This window comes from Hyperolius riggenbachi, chromosome 1, assembly GCF_040937935.1.
Source record: "Hyperolius riggenbachi isolate aHypRig1 chromosome 1, aHypRig1.pri, whole genome shotgun sequence".
NCBI lineage: Eukaryota > Metazoa > Chordata > Amphibia > Anura > Hyperoliidae > Hyperolius > Hyperolius riggenbachi.
The window spans coordinates 111,486,345-111,502,559 of record NC_090646.1 but is presented as its reverse complement, the minus strand read 5'-3'; the positions used below and the strand labels follow the sequence as shown (position 1 = coordinate 111,502,559).

General features: G+C 46.4%; 1 protein-coding gene across 3 annotated transcripts in view; it reads left to right on the top strand.

The window, feature by feature from the left end:
- The window catches only part of CCDC149 (coiled-coil domain containing 149), a 112,815-nt gene that overhangs the window by 77,496 nt on the left and 19,104 nt on the right, over positions 1–16,215 (top strand). For 2 of the 3 annotated variants that reach the window (XM_068278173.1, XM_068278192.1), the window contains exons 9-11: positions 688–832; positions 1,873–1,949; positions 6,062–6,094. In XM_068278173.1, the coding sequence (XP_068134274.1) occupies positions 688–832; positions 1,873–1,949; positions 6,062–6,094 (255 nt within the window). The remainder of the gene's footprint in view (positions 1–687; positions 833–1,872; positions 1,950–6,061; positions 6,095–16,215) is intronic. The other variant, XM_068278182.1, reaches the window with a different exon arrangement.

Sequence of the window (16,215 nt, the reverse complement as noted above, 5' to 3'; positions counted from 1 at the left end):
AATCAGGATGATACCAATTATTGGCTAACTTGGAGGTAAATAAAAAGTAAGCCTTCTTCAGATTTTCTTCCTGTATATACAGGAACAGGATCTATCTATTGCTACCAATTGCATGTAACAGTGACATAGGAAAAAGGTAATTTGTAGTGCATTTTTTTGGGTCATCACTCTTCCAGCGGTGATCGCCGCCAGGAGACTGTTAGATGGCGAAACCACCATCTATTTACATTGTACATCGCTGCGATATACGACAGCGCTGTACTCGGGACAGCCATGTCACTCGGCTGTCCCCTGGGGAGGCACAAGAGCGATCAGCTCTCAAAGGCTGATGCCTATGACAGCCAGTTGCTGTCATTGGCTGGCCGAGGGAGGGAGGGAATAAATAAATGGGGGGGGGGGTGTAAGACTTCGGGCCTGAAGTGGTTAAGGAACTGCAGACTGGCATGTGTCCTTATAAATTTTTGGTAAGGCCTGGAGACTTTTGGGGTGTAGAAAAACATTAACCTGTAGTCATGCTCTGTTTCTGCTAAGCTGCCTGTAACGGTTCTCTTGTTAGTGTATGTTTTTCATAGTGACTGACTCGTGTTCTGTGTGTATGAGGTTCCCCTGGCTTTGCTGACTGAAGTATTAGATGGACTTGTCACCTCAGAGTACATCTGACAGCTGCTGTTTGTCTCTTCTCTGTAGTGCAGGAGTTATTATCGGAGGATCACGGCTGCAGTCTTCCCGCAACTCCACAGTCCATCTCTGATCTGAAGTCGCTGGCTACTGCGCTGCTAGAAACCATTCATGAGAAAAACATGGTCATTCAGCACCAGAGGCAAACTAACAAGTACGTGTGTTTTCCCCATGGTCCCCTGTTTATAATCGTTGCTGAGTTCAGCTGCTGCTTGCAGGAAAAACGGAGGAAATGGCTTTCATTCATCGCGCTCGGGGACAGAAAGCGCTAAGCGTTGTGTGTTCCATTTGGAGCTGTAGCTTCTGCAAAGTATTCAACACAGTGAGGTAGAAGGAATGGAAGATGGTTAATCTCTAAATTCTGTGTTTTTTCTTTGTTTTGTAAACTACTTTCGTTATAAATGGACTTTGTAAATTACAACTGTTCTAATACTTCGATCAGGCTCCAAAGGGGGTTGGGCATGAATAGTACAGTGTGCTGAACCTCTAAAAGCCCACACCCACTAAGTGATTTTTCATGATTTTCTTCGATATTGTGCAGCATCATTTAACAAAAATGAGTTAAATGATGTTGAAAGACACAAGCCACCCACAGCAATCGTTCGTTTTTGAATGACCAGCATGTCGGATTAAATCGTGGAGGACCGTTATGATCCTTTTTGACTTTTGCGGGTTTTGCTGTGATTGTGTAAACTATCGTTTACACGATCATTCGTTTACAATGGCGCAAACAACGCTTACAGATTTTATCGGGGAAAGATTGTTCGTCGGCGGTGATCCCCGATCCATCTGGTCGTCATTTGAAGCCAACCCAGCATATACAGCGCTTGTGCGGCAACCAGGTTAAAGGGTGCCGCCCCTCTTAGGATACTGGAGCCGTTTACAGGCAAACAGACGGGGACGCAGCCACAAGGGAGGTGCGGAAAGAGACTGCACACCTTCCCATGCACTAGCATAACGTCCCTGCGCAGTGCTATTCTCCGGGGGAGACAGAATGAGAGAGAACAGATCTCGGCTGTACAGAGTGCTCTCAACATCCTATCTTCATGTGTGAGTAGTTGTACATGCATTTGTCACTCTCTTAGCCTTTACACTGGCATTGTATTACATTTATGCAATTACCTTTGAGGAAATGATATGATTTTTATAGAAACCCTATTATCCCAAATGACAAGCCTACTTGTTTGGTTTCAGAATTTTAGGTAATCGAGTAGCGGAGTTGGAGAAAAAACTCCGGACATTAGAAGTTTCAGGATTATGGAGTCTTCCAGGTAAGCTTTGGTTTTCCATTTAGATTTCCATATATTAGAACTAATGTACAGTATATGAATCACTCAGCCACAACATTAACGCTTGACAGGCCATGTACATGAAATGGATTATTTTGTTACAGTAAGGTGGGGTATCTTAGACAGTGCATTAAAGAGTAACTGTTTAGCCCAAAAAATCAAATTTAAATTTCTATTGCAATGTGTTAAATAGTTTGTAAGGGAGCCAAAAAGGCAATGCTGAAGTTAGAAAGCAATCTAATTTTTGTACTGTGTGGCTATCATTCAGCCTTTTCTCCAAGCTCCTAAGGAGGACGCAAAGCCGCATAACAGATACTGCAGAGCATGCCCATGTCTGCCCGACCCCCCTCTCCCCCCCCAGGACCAGGTGCCGATGTCTGTCCGCTCCCCCCCCCCCCCCCAAGAGCCGATGTCTGTCCGACCCCCCAGGACCAGGTGCCGATATCTTCTCACCCCAAACAGCTGACACGGAGAGGGAGCGGAGTACATCTACACACTTCCAGCGCCGCCACCGCAGAGCAGCCGCCGCCGTGCATCTCTCTCCTGCTCGTGATTCTCTCACATTTGACTCGGCGGCGGCTGCTCTGCGGTGGCGGCGCTGGAAGTGTGTAGATGTACTCCGCTCCCGCTCTCTCTCCGTGTCAGCTATTTGGGGTGAGAAGATATCGGCACCTGGTCCTGGGGGGTCGGACAGACATCGGCTCTTGGGGGGGGGGGGGGGGGGCGGACAGACATCGGCACCTAGTCCTGGGGGGGGGCGGCGGACAGACATCGGCACCTGGTCCTGGGGGGGAGAGGGGGGTCGGGCAGACATGGGCATGCTCTGCATGCTCTGCAGTATCTGTTATGCGGCTTTGCGTCCTCCTTAGGAGCTTGGAGAAAAGGCTGAATGATAGCCACACAGTAAAAAAAATTAGATTGCTTTTTAACTTCAGCATTGCCTTTTTGGCTCCCTTACAAACTATTTAACACATTGCAATAGAGATTTAAATTTGATTTTTTGGGCTAACGGTTATTCTTTAACATTTTAGTTCTTTAAAGGGAACCGAAAGGACATTTAGGTGGCTAGTTAAACTAACTTGTGGTTTCTTCCACTCCCCGTAGTTCTTCTGCTCCCACATTGTCTTTCTGCTCTTCTCCCTTCAGCCACTGTGCAATCCAAAAGTTGGCCAGTCACAGGCTACTGTGCATGCATGTCCCGTGCCTCCTTGATCGCGCTTCGTGAGCGAAGTTAGGCATTGCAAGGGCCACGCAGGTGCAGTGGCTCACCACCTCCCAGTTGGTGTAAAATGATACTAAGCCGTGGCGGGAGAACGGAGGATGGACGGCTGCAGGGGGCAGGGAAAAGCCTCTTGTAAGAGCTTGTTCACACTGCAGGCTTTTTTGTTATTTTTTAAGCGCAGGCAATTTTTCTAAATCGCCCTGAAAGTGCTTACACAATGATTATCTATGAGATAGTTCATATCTAAGCGGTTTGTATCCATTTAGATAAGCGGTGCTTGAGCCATTTTTGAGGCGATTCCGTCTCAATAGAAGGTACAGGAAAAACGCAAAACGCTCACAAAACCGCTTTGTGCAGTGATTGCATTCACGTTTTTAAGAATAAATACATTGTATTCTTTTCCGGATCAAAAAGTTCACTTCCTGACTTGCGACAGGGAGGGAATTACCGAAATGCTCGGGAAAAACGCGTCGGAAACCGCTAATAACAAAAAGGAATCGCCCACCCAAGTGCCGGGAATCGGAAACAAAAAACGCCTCAAAATAAGCCCACCACGGACGGACACACGAGCCAAACGCTATGTGAACAAGGCCTTAGTGAATTTCTTTTTCATCAGTTGGTTTAGGTTTCCTTTAAGGGAGGAGAGCGGAACCACTGGGATGGACCGGGGGGGACTCCAGGGGCTGAAAGAAGCCTCAGGTGAGTTAAACTGGCCTCTTAAATGTCACTTTAGGTTCTCTTTAAGGTAATGTTTTGCAAGCAGGAAAAATGGGCAAGTGTGAGGATCTGAGTGAACTGACTTTTTTTTTCAAGGACCAAACTAAAAAAGTCAGTGTCTCCATGCCGGCAGATTTTGTGCATTGTTTCCGGTGTGCTGTGGTTAGTACCTACCAATAGTGATCAGATAGAGAACTGCGAGTAAACCAGCAATAGTGTTATATGGGTGCCCAATGATGTGCTTGTGGAGTAAAAGAGAGCCAGTCTCATCCCGTCCCGCACAAGAGCTACTGTAGTACAAATTACTTTGCAGCTTGCATAGCCATAGGCCAGTCACATGCTGACTCCTGCCTACCACTAATAACGCCTAAATTGGCATATAAGACAAAACTGGACCCTGAAAGAAAGGAAGAAGTTGGAATGATAGGATGACTCTCATTTTTTTTTTTTTTTAGGCCTACAAATTCCGCAGCTCTCAATCCAACTGAGCATCTCCTAGGTACAAGTTCAATGAAATGCTACTTTTTCCGACTTGCATGCATACTTATTGTAAACTGTATGCAGCTTGGAACTTTACAACCAAATGCATTTCCTGTCAATTTTGATTGGACCAATTCCAAGCTGGAGACAGTTTGCATCAAATGTGCATGCAAGCCAGAATATTTGCATCTTCACCTGCAAGTCAGGCTGGGTTCACATATGACATAGCGTGAAAAAGTAGAGTTTTAGGGTAGTGAGTTTGCGATTTTCGATTGCGTTTTTACCTTGTTTTTGGTGCTTTTGTGTTTTTTTACACAAATGCGTTTTTCAAGCATTTTGCATGCGTTTTAATGCGTTTGCAGTGGGCTAATGTAAAACGCATATGCGTTTTGTATGCATTTTTTTTATTTATGCAAATCATTAGGAAGACAACAGGAGGTGGAAACACATCAGATATCTTTAATTTGTAATTAAAAACGCAAAGCATATGCGTTACCATAGACTTTCATTATGTGCGTTTTGGCAGTCAGCCTGCATATTATGCGCAAAAAAAGTGGGATCAGCGCATAACCAGGCCGCCTCTGAATGGCCTCAGCTCAGAGATGCGCTGAGCCCCCCCAGAGACTACAAACGCACCTTGAACCCAAACAGAGGCTCTGCATATACACCAAAGAAAAACTATTAAGTGGGAGCAGCTGACCAGAAATAAATCAATCAAACATAGCAAAGAAATTAACAGCGCTACTTAAAAACAGATGAGTGCTTACCTGCAAAAAAGTGCACACCCCACTCATGGGATTCAAATACACACATCCTCCAAGTGGTAGACAGGTCATGTGTATGCTCATTGTGTATTTGAATCCCATGAGTGGGGTGTGCACTTTTTTGCAGGTAAGCACTCATCTATTTTTAAGTAGCGCTGTTCATTTCTTTGCTAAGCCTGCATATTATGCAACACTAGCAGCGTTTGAGAAACGCATACTGTACAAACGCAATCAAATGCAGCTTTTTCTGCGTCCCATAGACTAACATTGCCGCATAAAACGCAGCGTTTCCCGCTACTCTAGCGGTTCTGCTATGTGTGCACCCAGCCTAAGGCATTTTTCCTAAATGAAGGTGCAGATCAGGTACAATGCCTAGAGCAGGCATGGGCAAACTTGGCCCTCCAGCTGTTAAGGAACTACAAGTCCCACAATGCATTGCAGGAGTCTGACGGCCACAGTCATGCCTCATAAAGGCAAATTCATTGTGGGACTTGTAGTTCATTAACAGCTGGAGGGCCAGGTTTGCCCATGCCTGGCCTAGAGGGTGAGGGAGGTAGGACAGGAAATGGCAGGAGAGGTTACACATAAGAGAAGGGAGCAGATATTGTGAGTGTCCAGTGCCCAGGTTGTTGCATACATATTGGCTGAACACATGTAATACAGGCTAATAAATAGTGAATTTAGTTATGTGTTTGTTCATGTAAGCGGATTTGTATTTTTGCTGGGTTTTCTTTCCCTCTGCATTCTGTATTTGTTTTGTTTGTATGTCATACTGTGCCTGTTCAGTGAATGGAAAGTCATTTGGCAGGATAGGGGCAAATATCCTTCTGAAAATACTGATTTGCACAGCTTCAGCTGAAAAGTTAATTGTAATGAATTACTGTTTTCTTTCTCCTCTTCGCTCCACAAAGGCCTCAGCTACAATGTCTCTGTAGGAATCGGGCGTAGGTTCAACATTTTTATTTTATTTATTTTTTGTATTGAAGGAGAACTCCATTCATTGTCAAAGTAGCCTGTAAATTGCAAATGCACCTTCTATGAGCTTCAGAAGTATCTGTACTGAAGCAAAGCAAGGATTATGAAAGTGGCCGTTCCTGATCTCAATCTGAGAAATATGCTAAGTGCCCGGCCGTCATGCTGGTTTGGATTCAGCAGCGAGTCACACACCTGCCATGAGCATGCCGCCAGGCTAGGCAGAGCTTGCCATAGGACAGCCATATTTTTCTGCATACTTCTTTGTGTCACTGACTCACTGAGTATTAAAGGTAAAGGATCATTTTGTAGAATGAGGCCCACATTGCCTGATGTCGGTCTTCCGATGTCTGTTCAGGTTAACCTCTCTAGTGCTATGATTACTTCCTGATTTTAGGGTCTAAAAGTGATGCAATTTTTTTCACACGCATTAGACCCTGAAAGCAGGAAAAAAAATCATACCACTAAATAGATCTATGGAAGCCCTGCATATAACTTACCTCCCCTGGATCCAGCACACAGGCTCTGCATATACCTTCCGGCAGCTACCCCTGGTCAGGCTCAGGGCTTCCGGTCTGAGCTGCGGATTTCCAGCCCGAACCTGACTTGTGGCTACCGCTAATGAGATTAAAGAAGATCTGAGCCAAGAAATAACGGGCTATATTGCACCAGCAGCATTATAAATACAAAGAACATCCGTACTGCATTGCTTCACCTCACCCACTGTTAAAATATCTGGGTTTTTATATCATGTTTGGCCTACCACCGTCTTAAAATCGCAAAATGCAAACTCGGCCTAAGGCAGGGAGCACGCTTTGTTTTTGTGTGTGTTTTCTGCATAGAAAAGCACATTTAAACTGAGAACTCATGTTACTCAGTAGGCTAGTTCCCACTTGAATGCATTTTTCGCATGCAAAAAAACAAACAAACACAGAGGCATGTTCCCTGCCTCATGACATGCCTCTGTGTCCCCCCCCCCCCCACGCCTCTCTCTGCCCCCCTACCACTGAGCTATAACCCCCTGAAATTAGCATCAATAATTGTCGCTACTCTGGAGGGGTAATGGTAGGAGAGGGATTCCCTGCTCAAAACGCCCACAGGGGGCGTACTTTCAGGCTTTCCCCAGCTGCCATCGGGCAGCTCTCTCTCGCCCCGCTGCTCCCCCACCTCCCTGCATGCTAGGAGAGAATCTTTCTCTTTCCAAACGGAGTGGCGGAGAGCGACGGGGATGGCGGCTGCTTGATCCACCCAGCCCCCCGGATCAGGTAGCCCAGTTTTTTGGGTTTTTTAAATTTTATAACCCCACCTCGGGCTCTCTTTAAAGATCAGAATTGGTGAGTGAATTTGGGCCAGACAAACTGTAGTGGTGTAGCGATTTATTGTATCAGGGTAGATTGGACTAACTGGTCAAACTTGAATCCCAAAGAAACCTAAAAGTTAACAAGGCTCACTCTAATAGCAATTGGCATGATAAGTGAATCTAAACCGTGTACTGAAGCAAAGTGCTAAACACAATATCTGTTTTATGTAGAAGTGTGGTTTGAACTGCAGTATAACTTCCTCTCCTCTCTAGTCAATCAGGTGTAATTATTCTGAGAAAGGGCAACATTTATACACGCTACACATACAGGAGTTGGACAAAATAATGGAAACACCTTGAAAATCAACAAAATGTATTTCAATATGGTGTAAGTTCACCTTTTGCGGCAATTGCATCCTTAATTCTCCAAGGTATTCATTCATACAGATTGTGAATGGTTTCCAAAGGAATTTTACCCCATTCTTCAGTTAAAACACCCTCCAGTTTTTTTTAGAGAGACGATGGCAGTGGAAATCGACTTCTTACTTGAATCTCTAAAAACGACCATAAATGCTCAATAATGTTGATGTCTGGGGATTGTGGTGGCCAGATGAGATGCTCAACTTTATTAGAATGTTCCTCGTGCCATTTTTTTAACAATTCTAGCTGTATGGATTGGGGCATTATCCTCTTGAAATATGGTATTCCTTTCCGGAAACAGTTCTTTAACCATAGGATGAACTTGGTCACCCAAAATTCCTAAATAGTCTCGGCTGTTAATTCTTCCATGAAGGGAAATCATTGGCCTGGCAGATTTCCAAGAAATAGCACCCCAGATCATCACAGAACCCCCACCATGTTTTACAGTTGGGAGAAGGCAATCTGGATTAAATGCTTCTTTTGGCTGTCTCCAAACGTACACTCAGCCAGAGGTCGGAAATAAGGTAAACGATGATTCGTCAGAGAAAATCACATTTTTCCACTGCTCAAGGGACCAATTCTGGTGGTTTCTACACCACTCTAAACGTTTTGAAACATTTGTCTTTGAGAGCAGAGGTTTTCTAATTGCAGTTCTTCCGTGGAATCCAGATTTGTGCAGCTCCCAACGAACAGTTTTTGTGGAAATTGGGTTCTGTAGTTTTTCATTCAGCTCTGCAGTGATTTTAGGAGCTGTGGTCTTGCGAGCTTTTCTAACAATTCGATTTAGAGTCTGACGGTCTTTTTCAGACAACTTCGACTTTCGGCCACAACTGTGCATTGCTGAGGACGTTTTTCTTTCGCGTTTCAAAGGCAGTCATTACTTTTGAGACAATACCTCTTGAAATGCCAAGCATTCGGGCAGTTTCTGTTACACTAGCACCTGCCATATGAGCACCAACAAATTGGCCTCTGTTGAAAGTCTGAGAGATCTGCCATTTTTATAAATTATAACCAACTTTTGTTTAAAGGGACTTAGTAAAGGGAACTTACTTTCTCCAGCCCACTGTAGGTCGGGAGATTCCCGGCGTCCTCTTGGCTTCTCTCCAGGCCCTCCGCAGAAATCACGACTGGCGACACCGGGGCCGAGTGTCGGGCTGACACTTCCTGAACAATGACTCTCGTCGTCATCACGGCGGCCGGCGTGACAGTACTGCGCATGCGCGGTTTACAGTAGGAAAACCATGCATGCGCAGTGCTGTCACACTGGCAGCCGTGATGACGCGTAGCTCGGCGGCGTGATCGTTCAGGAAGTGTCAGTTCGGCCCCGGTGTCGCCGGTCAAGATTTCTGCGGAAGGACCAGGAGAGGTGCCAGGAGGACGCCGGGGGACCTCCCGACCTATGGTGGGCTGGAGAAAGCCCCAGGTAAGTCCCTTTAAATATCTGTAAAAAAACAAAAACAAAAAAAAAACTATTTTAATTAAACATAGCAAATAACAAAAATATTAAACAATAATTTTTTTTTTTACATATGTCAAGTTTTGATTGCTTAAAACATGTTCAAAGATTATGATGCCAAAATGTTAGGTGTTTCCATTATTTTGGCCAACCCCTGTATTTGTTTAGCTTGAAAATGGACCATTCAAATAAAGCAGAAACTGCATTTGATTGGTCCATTTTGAGCTGTATAAATTTGCATAAAATGTATATCAGCTATTGGCACCTCAATGACCATCCCTAAGGGTCCATCCACATTTGTGTGTTGGCAAGCAATGTAGGTGGCTGCACATTTTAGGGCCCGTTTCCACTATAGCGTTCAGAGTTAGCGTAGTTCTTCATTAAAGGGAACCCAAGGTGAGAGGAATAGGGAGGCTGCCATATTTATTTCCTTTTAAACAATAGCAGTTGCCTGGCTGTCCTGCTGATTCTGCATCTTAAATACTTCTAGCCATAGACCCTGAACAAGCATGCAGTAAATCAGGTACTCTGACTCCGCTTATTCAGATTTTACTGGATTAGCCATATGCTTGTTCCAGGGTTTTGACTGGGACACTACATATGCCGTAAGATCAACAGGACCTCCAGGCAACTAGCATTGTATACAAGGAAATCTATATGGCAGCCTCCCTATCACGCTCAACTCTATTCTTTCTAAGCAAGGCTACCACCTGAGGGAAGATGTTCCTGTGCATGGAAGTTTTCGTTAGAACTGACTGGTATTTCACTCATGAAGGTTGATGCCTCTGTGGATCACATTAGCGTTGCTTTGTTCAGTAAAGCAGAAGTGTGGGCAGCCCTTTATTCTTTTTTTTTTTTTCTCAATCACCATTAATTATTCACAAACCTGTGCAAGCAGTACTTTAAACCTACAGTATATGCTTGTTCCAAATCAGAGACTGATGAGTAAAATCAGCTGGGAAGTAGCAGTCATGACATCTCTGTTCTTTCTTTCTCAAAGCAATACTGAACTAGGCCAACAATGTAACTTTTACTTACCTGGGGATTCTTCCAGCACTAAGAACCTAACACCCCCCCCCCCCCCCCCCCCTTCCTGCATCCTTCTGGGTTTCTTCTGGTTTTCCGCTGCTGTCTGTAAAATATCCGCGACTAGAGATCCAGTCGTGCCGACTGCACCTGCGCGGTTTTCAGAAGAATGAACCGTGCATGTGTAGAACACTACTGTCGACATAGAGCATGTGCAGAAGGGACAGCACATGAGCAGTTGGCATGAGTGGAGCTCCAGTCACAGATATTTCAGAGCTGGCAGCAGGAGACCCAGGGACCCAGAGGATGCTGAGAGACCTGATGCACTATGGCGGGGTGGTTAGCAGGGGGGAAAGCCCCAGGTAAGTACAGCATTTACAGCAAATGCATGCATTTCACTTGCTGAAGACAAAACTGCAGGGAAAATTCCCCAAGAACAAGCCGGATCTGAAGACAGTTGCAGTAGAGGCCTGGCAGAGCATCACCAGGGATGAAACCCATTGCATGGTGATGTCTATGCGTTCTAAACTTCAGGCTGTAATTGGCTGCAAAGGATTTGCAACCAAGTATTAAAAGTGAAAGTTTGACAGGGGCGTTCCTAGGGTCCTTGGAGATTGGTGGCACCTGGGGGCACTAGGCGCACCGCGGCAAAAAAAATGGGCGTGGTCATGCAGTGAGTGGGCATGGCCATGGGTGGGGCCAATCGTACATTAGATTATGACAGCGGTGGCAAACTTTTTGGAGCCCCAAACTGCAACCCACAAGTCACTTATCTATCGCAAAATGGCAACTGCAATTTAAACCAAATACTATACAAACGTTTTAACACATACATGAACATTATGGAAAATCCAAGTTGAAAAACTGTGAAGATAAACAATTTCATCCATCCTACTGCTGAAAAAATATATTCATTTTTTTAGAACCTCCCAGTTTTATTTTCTGTTTTAAAAAGCTTTAAAAAAAGTAGGTTTAATGCTATTGTCTCATATGATGATGATTCAGCTTTTCCCATAGTCTCGCAGTTAGCAATCATGTGACCCCCAACAAGACAAATTCAGCAATCATGAGGCCCCTATCAAGACAAATTCAGCAATCATGAGGCCCCAACATGACAAAGTCAGCAAGCGTGAGGCCGCCAACAAGACAAATTCAGCAATCATGAGGCCCCCAACAAGACAAATTCAGCAATCATGAGGCCCCAACATGACAAAGTCATCAAGCGTGAGGCCCCCAACAAGACAAATTCAGCAGTCATGAGACACATAAATAGACAGCATTTCACATAAATAGGCAGAATGTCCCCTTAATATAGTAGACACCTCTCACCTGGCTTCTGAATTCTCCTCTACTGGCTGCTGTGCCTGGCAATACTGTTTTTGGCTGGATTGGGGATGTGTGAGCTTAAAGGCCTGGCAGTGATGCTGTGGCCTGGCTGGCGGTGATGCTGTGGCCGATGTTGTGGCTGGGTTGGCTGGCAGTGATGCTGGGCTGTTCTTGGCTGGTTGAAGTAAATGCTGGCCTGACTGGTGGTGATGCTGTGGCCTTTTTGACAGTGATTCTGGGCTGGTTGGCTGGTGGTGATGCTGGGCTGGCTGGCCTGGATAGTTTAGGTAGCGACAGGTGCCCCCTAGTTAAGGTAGGGACAGGAGTACCCCAGTTTAGGTAGTGACAGGATCCCCCCAGTTCAGGTAGGGACAGGAGCCCCCCAGCTCATTTAGTGACAGGAGCCCCCCAGTGTATGTAGTGACAGGCACCCCCCAGTTAGATAGTGAGTGACAGCAGGGACCCCCAGTTAGGTAGTGAGTGACAGCAGGGACCCCCAGTTAGGTAGTGAGTGACAGCAGGGACCCCCAGTTAGGTAGTGAGTGACAGCAGGGACCCCCAGTTAGGTAGTGAGTGACAGCAGGGACCCCCAGTTAGGTAGTGAGTGACAGCAGGGACCCCCAGTTAGGTAGTGAGTGACAGCAGGGACCCCCAGTTAGGTAGTGAGTGACAGTAGGGACCCCCGTTAGGTAGTGAGTGACAGCAGGGACCCCCATTAGGTAGTGAGTGACAGCAGGGACCCCCATTAGGTAGTGAGTGACAGCAGGGACCCCCATTAGGTAGTGAGTGACAGCAGGGACCCCCATTAGTTCCATTAGTGAGTGACAGCAGGGACCCCCATTAGTTAGTGAGTGACAGCAGGGACCCCCATTAGTTAGTGAGTGACAGCAGGGACCCCCATTAGTTAGTGAGTGACAGCAGGGACCCCCGTTAGTTACTGAGTGACAGCAGGGACCCCCGTTACTGAGTGACAGCAGGGACCCCCGTTAGTTACTGAGTGACAGCAGGGACTCACATTAGTTACTGAGTGACAGCAGGGACCCCCATTAGTTACTGAGTGACAGCAGGGACCCCCATTAGTTACTGAGTGACAGCAGGGACCCCCATTAGGTAGTAAGTGACAGCAGGGACCCCCATTAGGTAGTAAGTGACAGCAGGGACCCCCGTTAGGTAGTGAGTGACAGCAGGGACCCCCGTTAGGTAGTGAGTGACAGCAGGGACCCCGTTAGGTAGTGAGTGAGTGACAGCAGGGACCCCCGTTTAGTGCCAGGCGCTCTCCCCACCCCACCTACCTTGCCGGGTGTTCAGACGTGATATAAAGTGTTGGAGCACTGGCCGCGTCAGACCTCAGGATCAGCGGGCGACCCGACCAGATAGAGCGGGCACAAATATGCGGAAGTGATGTCACTTCCGCATATCAGCAGTGTCCGCTAGGTCCTAGCGCCCGCTCTATCTGTTCGCCCGGGGCTGATCGAGGTCTGACGCTGCTGTGTGGCAGTGGGGACAGCCGGGGGGCAGCGGCGGCCGGGAGATCCGTGGCACCCCAGGACAGATTGGGGGCACGGGCCCCCCCTAAAATAGGGCTAGCGACGCCCCTGAAGTTTGATTTATGATTATTTTTCTGTCCCATTGCTTTTACGCCCTTAACAAGTGGGAGGCACATATGCAAACTACTGTAATTCCTACACCGTTCACCTGATTTAGATGTAAATACATCAAATTAAAGGGAACCTAAACTGAAAAGGATATGAATTTTTCCTTTTAAAATAATTCCAGTTGCCTGACTTTCCTGCTGATCTTGTATCTCTAATGCTTTCAGCCACAGCCCCTCAACAAGCATGCAGATCAGGTGCTCTGACTGAAGTCAGACTGGATTAGCTGCATGCTTGTTTCAGGTGTGTGAGTCAGCCACTACTACAGCTAAAGAGATCCGCAGGACAGCCAGGCAACTGGTATTGTTTAAAAGGAAACATCCACATCCCTCTGTTTAGGTTCCCTTTAAGGCAGGGAACACACTAAGCAGAAACGTTAGTTTATGCGTATAATGTTAATCAATGGGCCGCATATAAAAAAAACCACATATGTGTTTTGTAATATGCAACAAAACCAGCGTTTTTAAAAACGCATATTTAAAAAAAAAAAAAGCATCAAAATCGCACATAATAAAACTCAGTGGAGACACAGAGGTATTGCGGTTTTAATGTGCTTTTTATTAAAACATTTCCGCTTCCTGTTGACATTCTAGTGATTTGCATAAAACGCAAATAAAAAATGCTTGCAAAATGCATATGCGTTTTGTATATGCGAACCACATAAAATGCACGCAAAACGCAAAAAAAAATGCATGTGCAATAAAACCGCTAACCGCAAATGCACTAAAAACGCAAAAAACAGAAAACGTTGACCTTTCATGCACTGACACAAGTGCACCCAGCCTTAAAGAGACTCTGTAACATCAAAAACGTCCCCTGGGGGGTACTCACCTCGGGTGGGGGAAGCCTCAGGATCCTAATACGGCTTCCCACGCCGTCCTCTGTCCCACGGAGGTCTCGCTGCAGCCCTCCGAACAGCCGGCGACAGGCCCGACTGTTCAATTCAATATTTACCTTCCCTGGCTCCAGCGGGGGCGCTGTGGCTGCTTTCGCTCCGAAGGAGGCGGAAATACCCGATCTCAGTCGGGTCTGCTCTACTACGCAGGCGCCGGAGACTTGCGCCTGCGCAGTAGAGCGGACCCGACGGCGATCGGGTATTTCCGCCTCCTTCGGAGCCGACAGCCGCCAGAGCGCCTGCGCAGGAGCCAGGAAGGTAAATATTACGTCACCGCTGTACGGAGGGCTACAGCGAGACCCCCGAGGGACGGCAGACGGCGTGGGAAGCCTCATTAGGATCCTGAGGCTTCCCCCATCCGAGGTGAGTACCCCCCAAGGGACGTTTTGTCGTTACAGATTCTCTTTAAGCTGACAGTCTGCAGTTAAAGCACATCATGTTCATTTCATTTCAAATCCATTGTGGTTGTGTATACAGCCAAACTGTTACAATTGAGTCAATGTCCCAATACCTGACTGTAAAAGTCACATTGGTAGGCCTTGTTTAGGTTTGCTTTTACGAGACAGATCTTGTCTATTCCAAAGCTGCAGCACAATGAAATTATCTGAGTGCAGGAAACCCAGTAGCATTGTTGCCCAGTAAGTGCAGTCTTTGAAGACACCAAAAGGTATTGCTATTAGAAGCAGCAGCTATATTGTGCCATGCTGGAAAGGAATCGCTTCATATATGTTATGTTTATCTTCATGTTACATACACTTCAATGAAAATTATCCATTTCTCCATGGAAACCTCCCTCTGATGCACCAGCGGACAACTGCAAATTTACTTGATGCTGAATTTTGACTTTTGACTGGAGTTCTCTTTCCCCCTGGCATTAATCACTATCACAGTGCTTGCTGCAGGTTTCACTATAAATACACAATTTAACAAATGCAGTCTTTATTTTTGCATGGAAACAGCTTGCATATGTATGTATTCTGTTTCTAATATTTACTTTATGTTGATTTAATCCTAAGGTAATATGAATGCTTGTACAGCCACCTACTCCTTCCCCATTCCCCTGTCCCGACTCTCAATATCCTGCCCCATTCCTAAAGCTCTCAGATTCATTGCATGCTTGTGTCCTACACTTTTGAACTCTGGTATGTTATATACACATGTATGTTGGTGCATATATAGAACATACTAGATGCCGACCTGGTGAGGTCGGCATCTGCAACGGAGGGGATCCCGGGACACCAGAGCTGCAGCGAGGGACAGATCGGTTACCAGGGGCTGGAAGAAGCCCCCCGGTAAGAGGAACTTGTTTTTTGTTTTTGCTCGGATCTTCCCTTTAAAGGGACACTTAAGTCAAACAAAAAAAATGAGTTTTACTCACCTGGGGCTTCCAATAGCCCCCTGCTGCTGTCCGGTGCCCTCGCTGTCTCCCTCCGATCCTCCTGGCCCCGCCGGCAGCCACTTCCTGTTTCGGTGACAGGAGCTGACAGGCTGGGGACGCGAGTGATTCTTCACGTTCCTGGCCACAATAGCGCCATCTATGCTACTATAGCATATATCCTATACCATATAGCAGCATAGAGGGTGCTATTGTGTCTGGGAACGCGAAGAATCACTCGCGTCCCCAGCCTGTCAGCTCCTGTCACCGAAACAGGAAGTGGCTGCCGGCGGGGCCAGGAGGATCGGAGGGAGACGGCGAGGGCACCGGACAGCTGCAGGGGGCTATTGGAAGCCCTAGGTGAGTAAAACTCTTTTTTTTTTTTTTTTTGTTTGACTTAAGTGTCCCTTTAACCACTTGAGGACCGCACTGTTAAACCTCCCTAAAGACCAGACCATTTTATGCTAAATTGGCCACTGCAGCTTTAAGGCCAAGCTGCAGGGCCACACGACACAGCACACAAGTTAATAAAAACGTGTTTGTTTGTTTTTTAAACTATTGTATTCCCCCCCGCCCCTCCCCCCACCAGCCAATCCCCGTGATCGACAGCTGATCACCTCTGTGCCTATGGAGGGGACAGCCG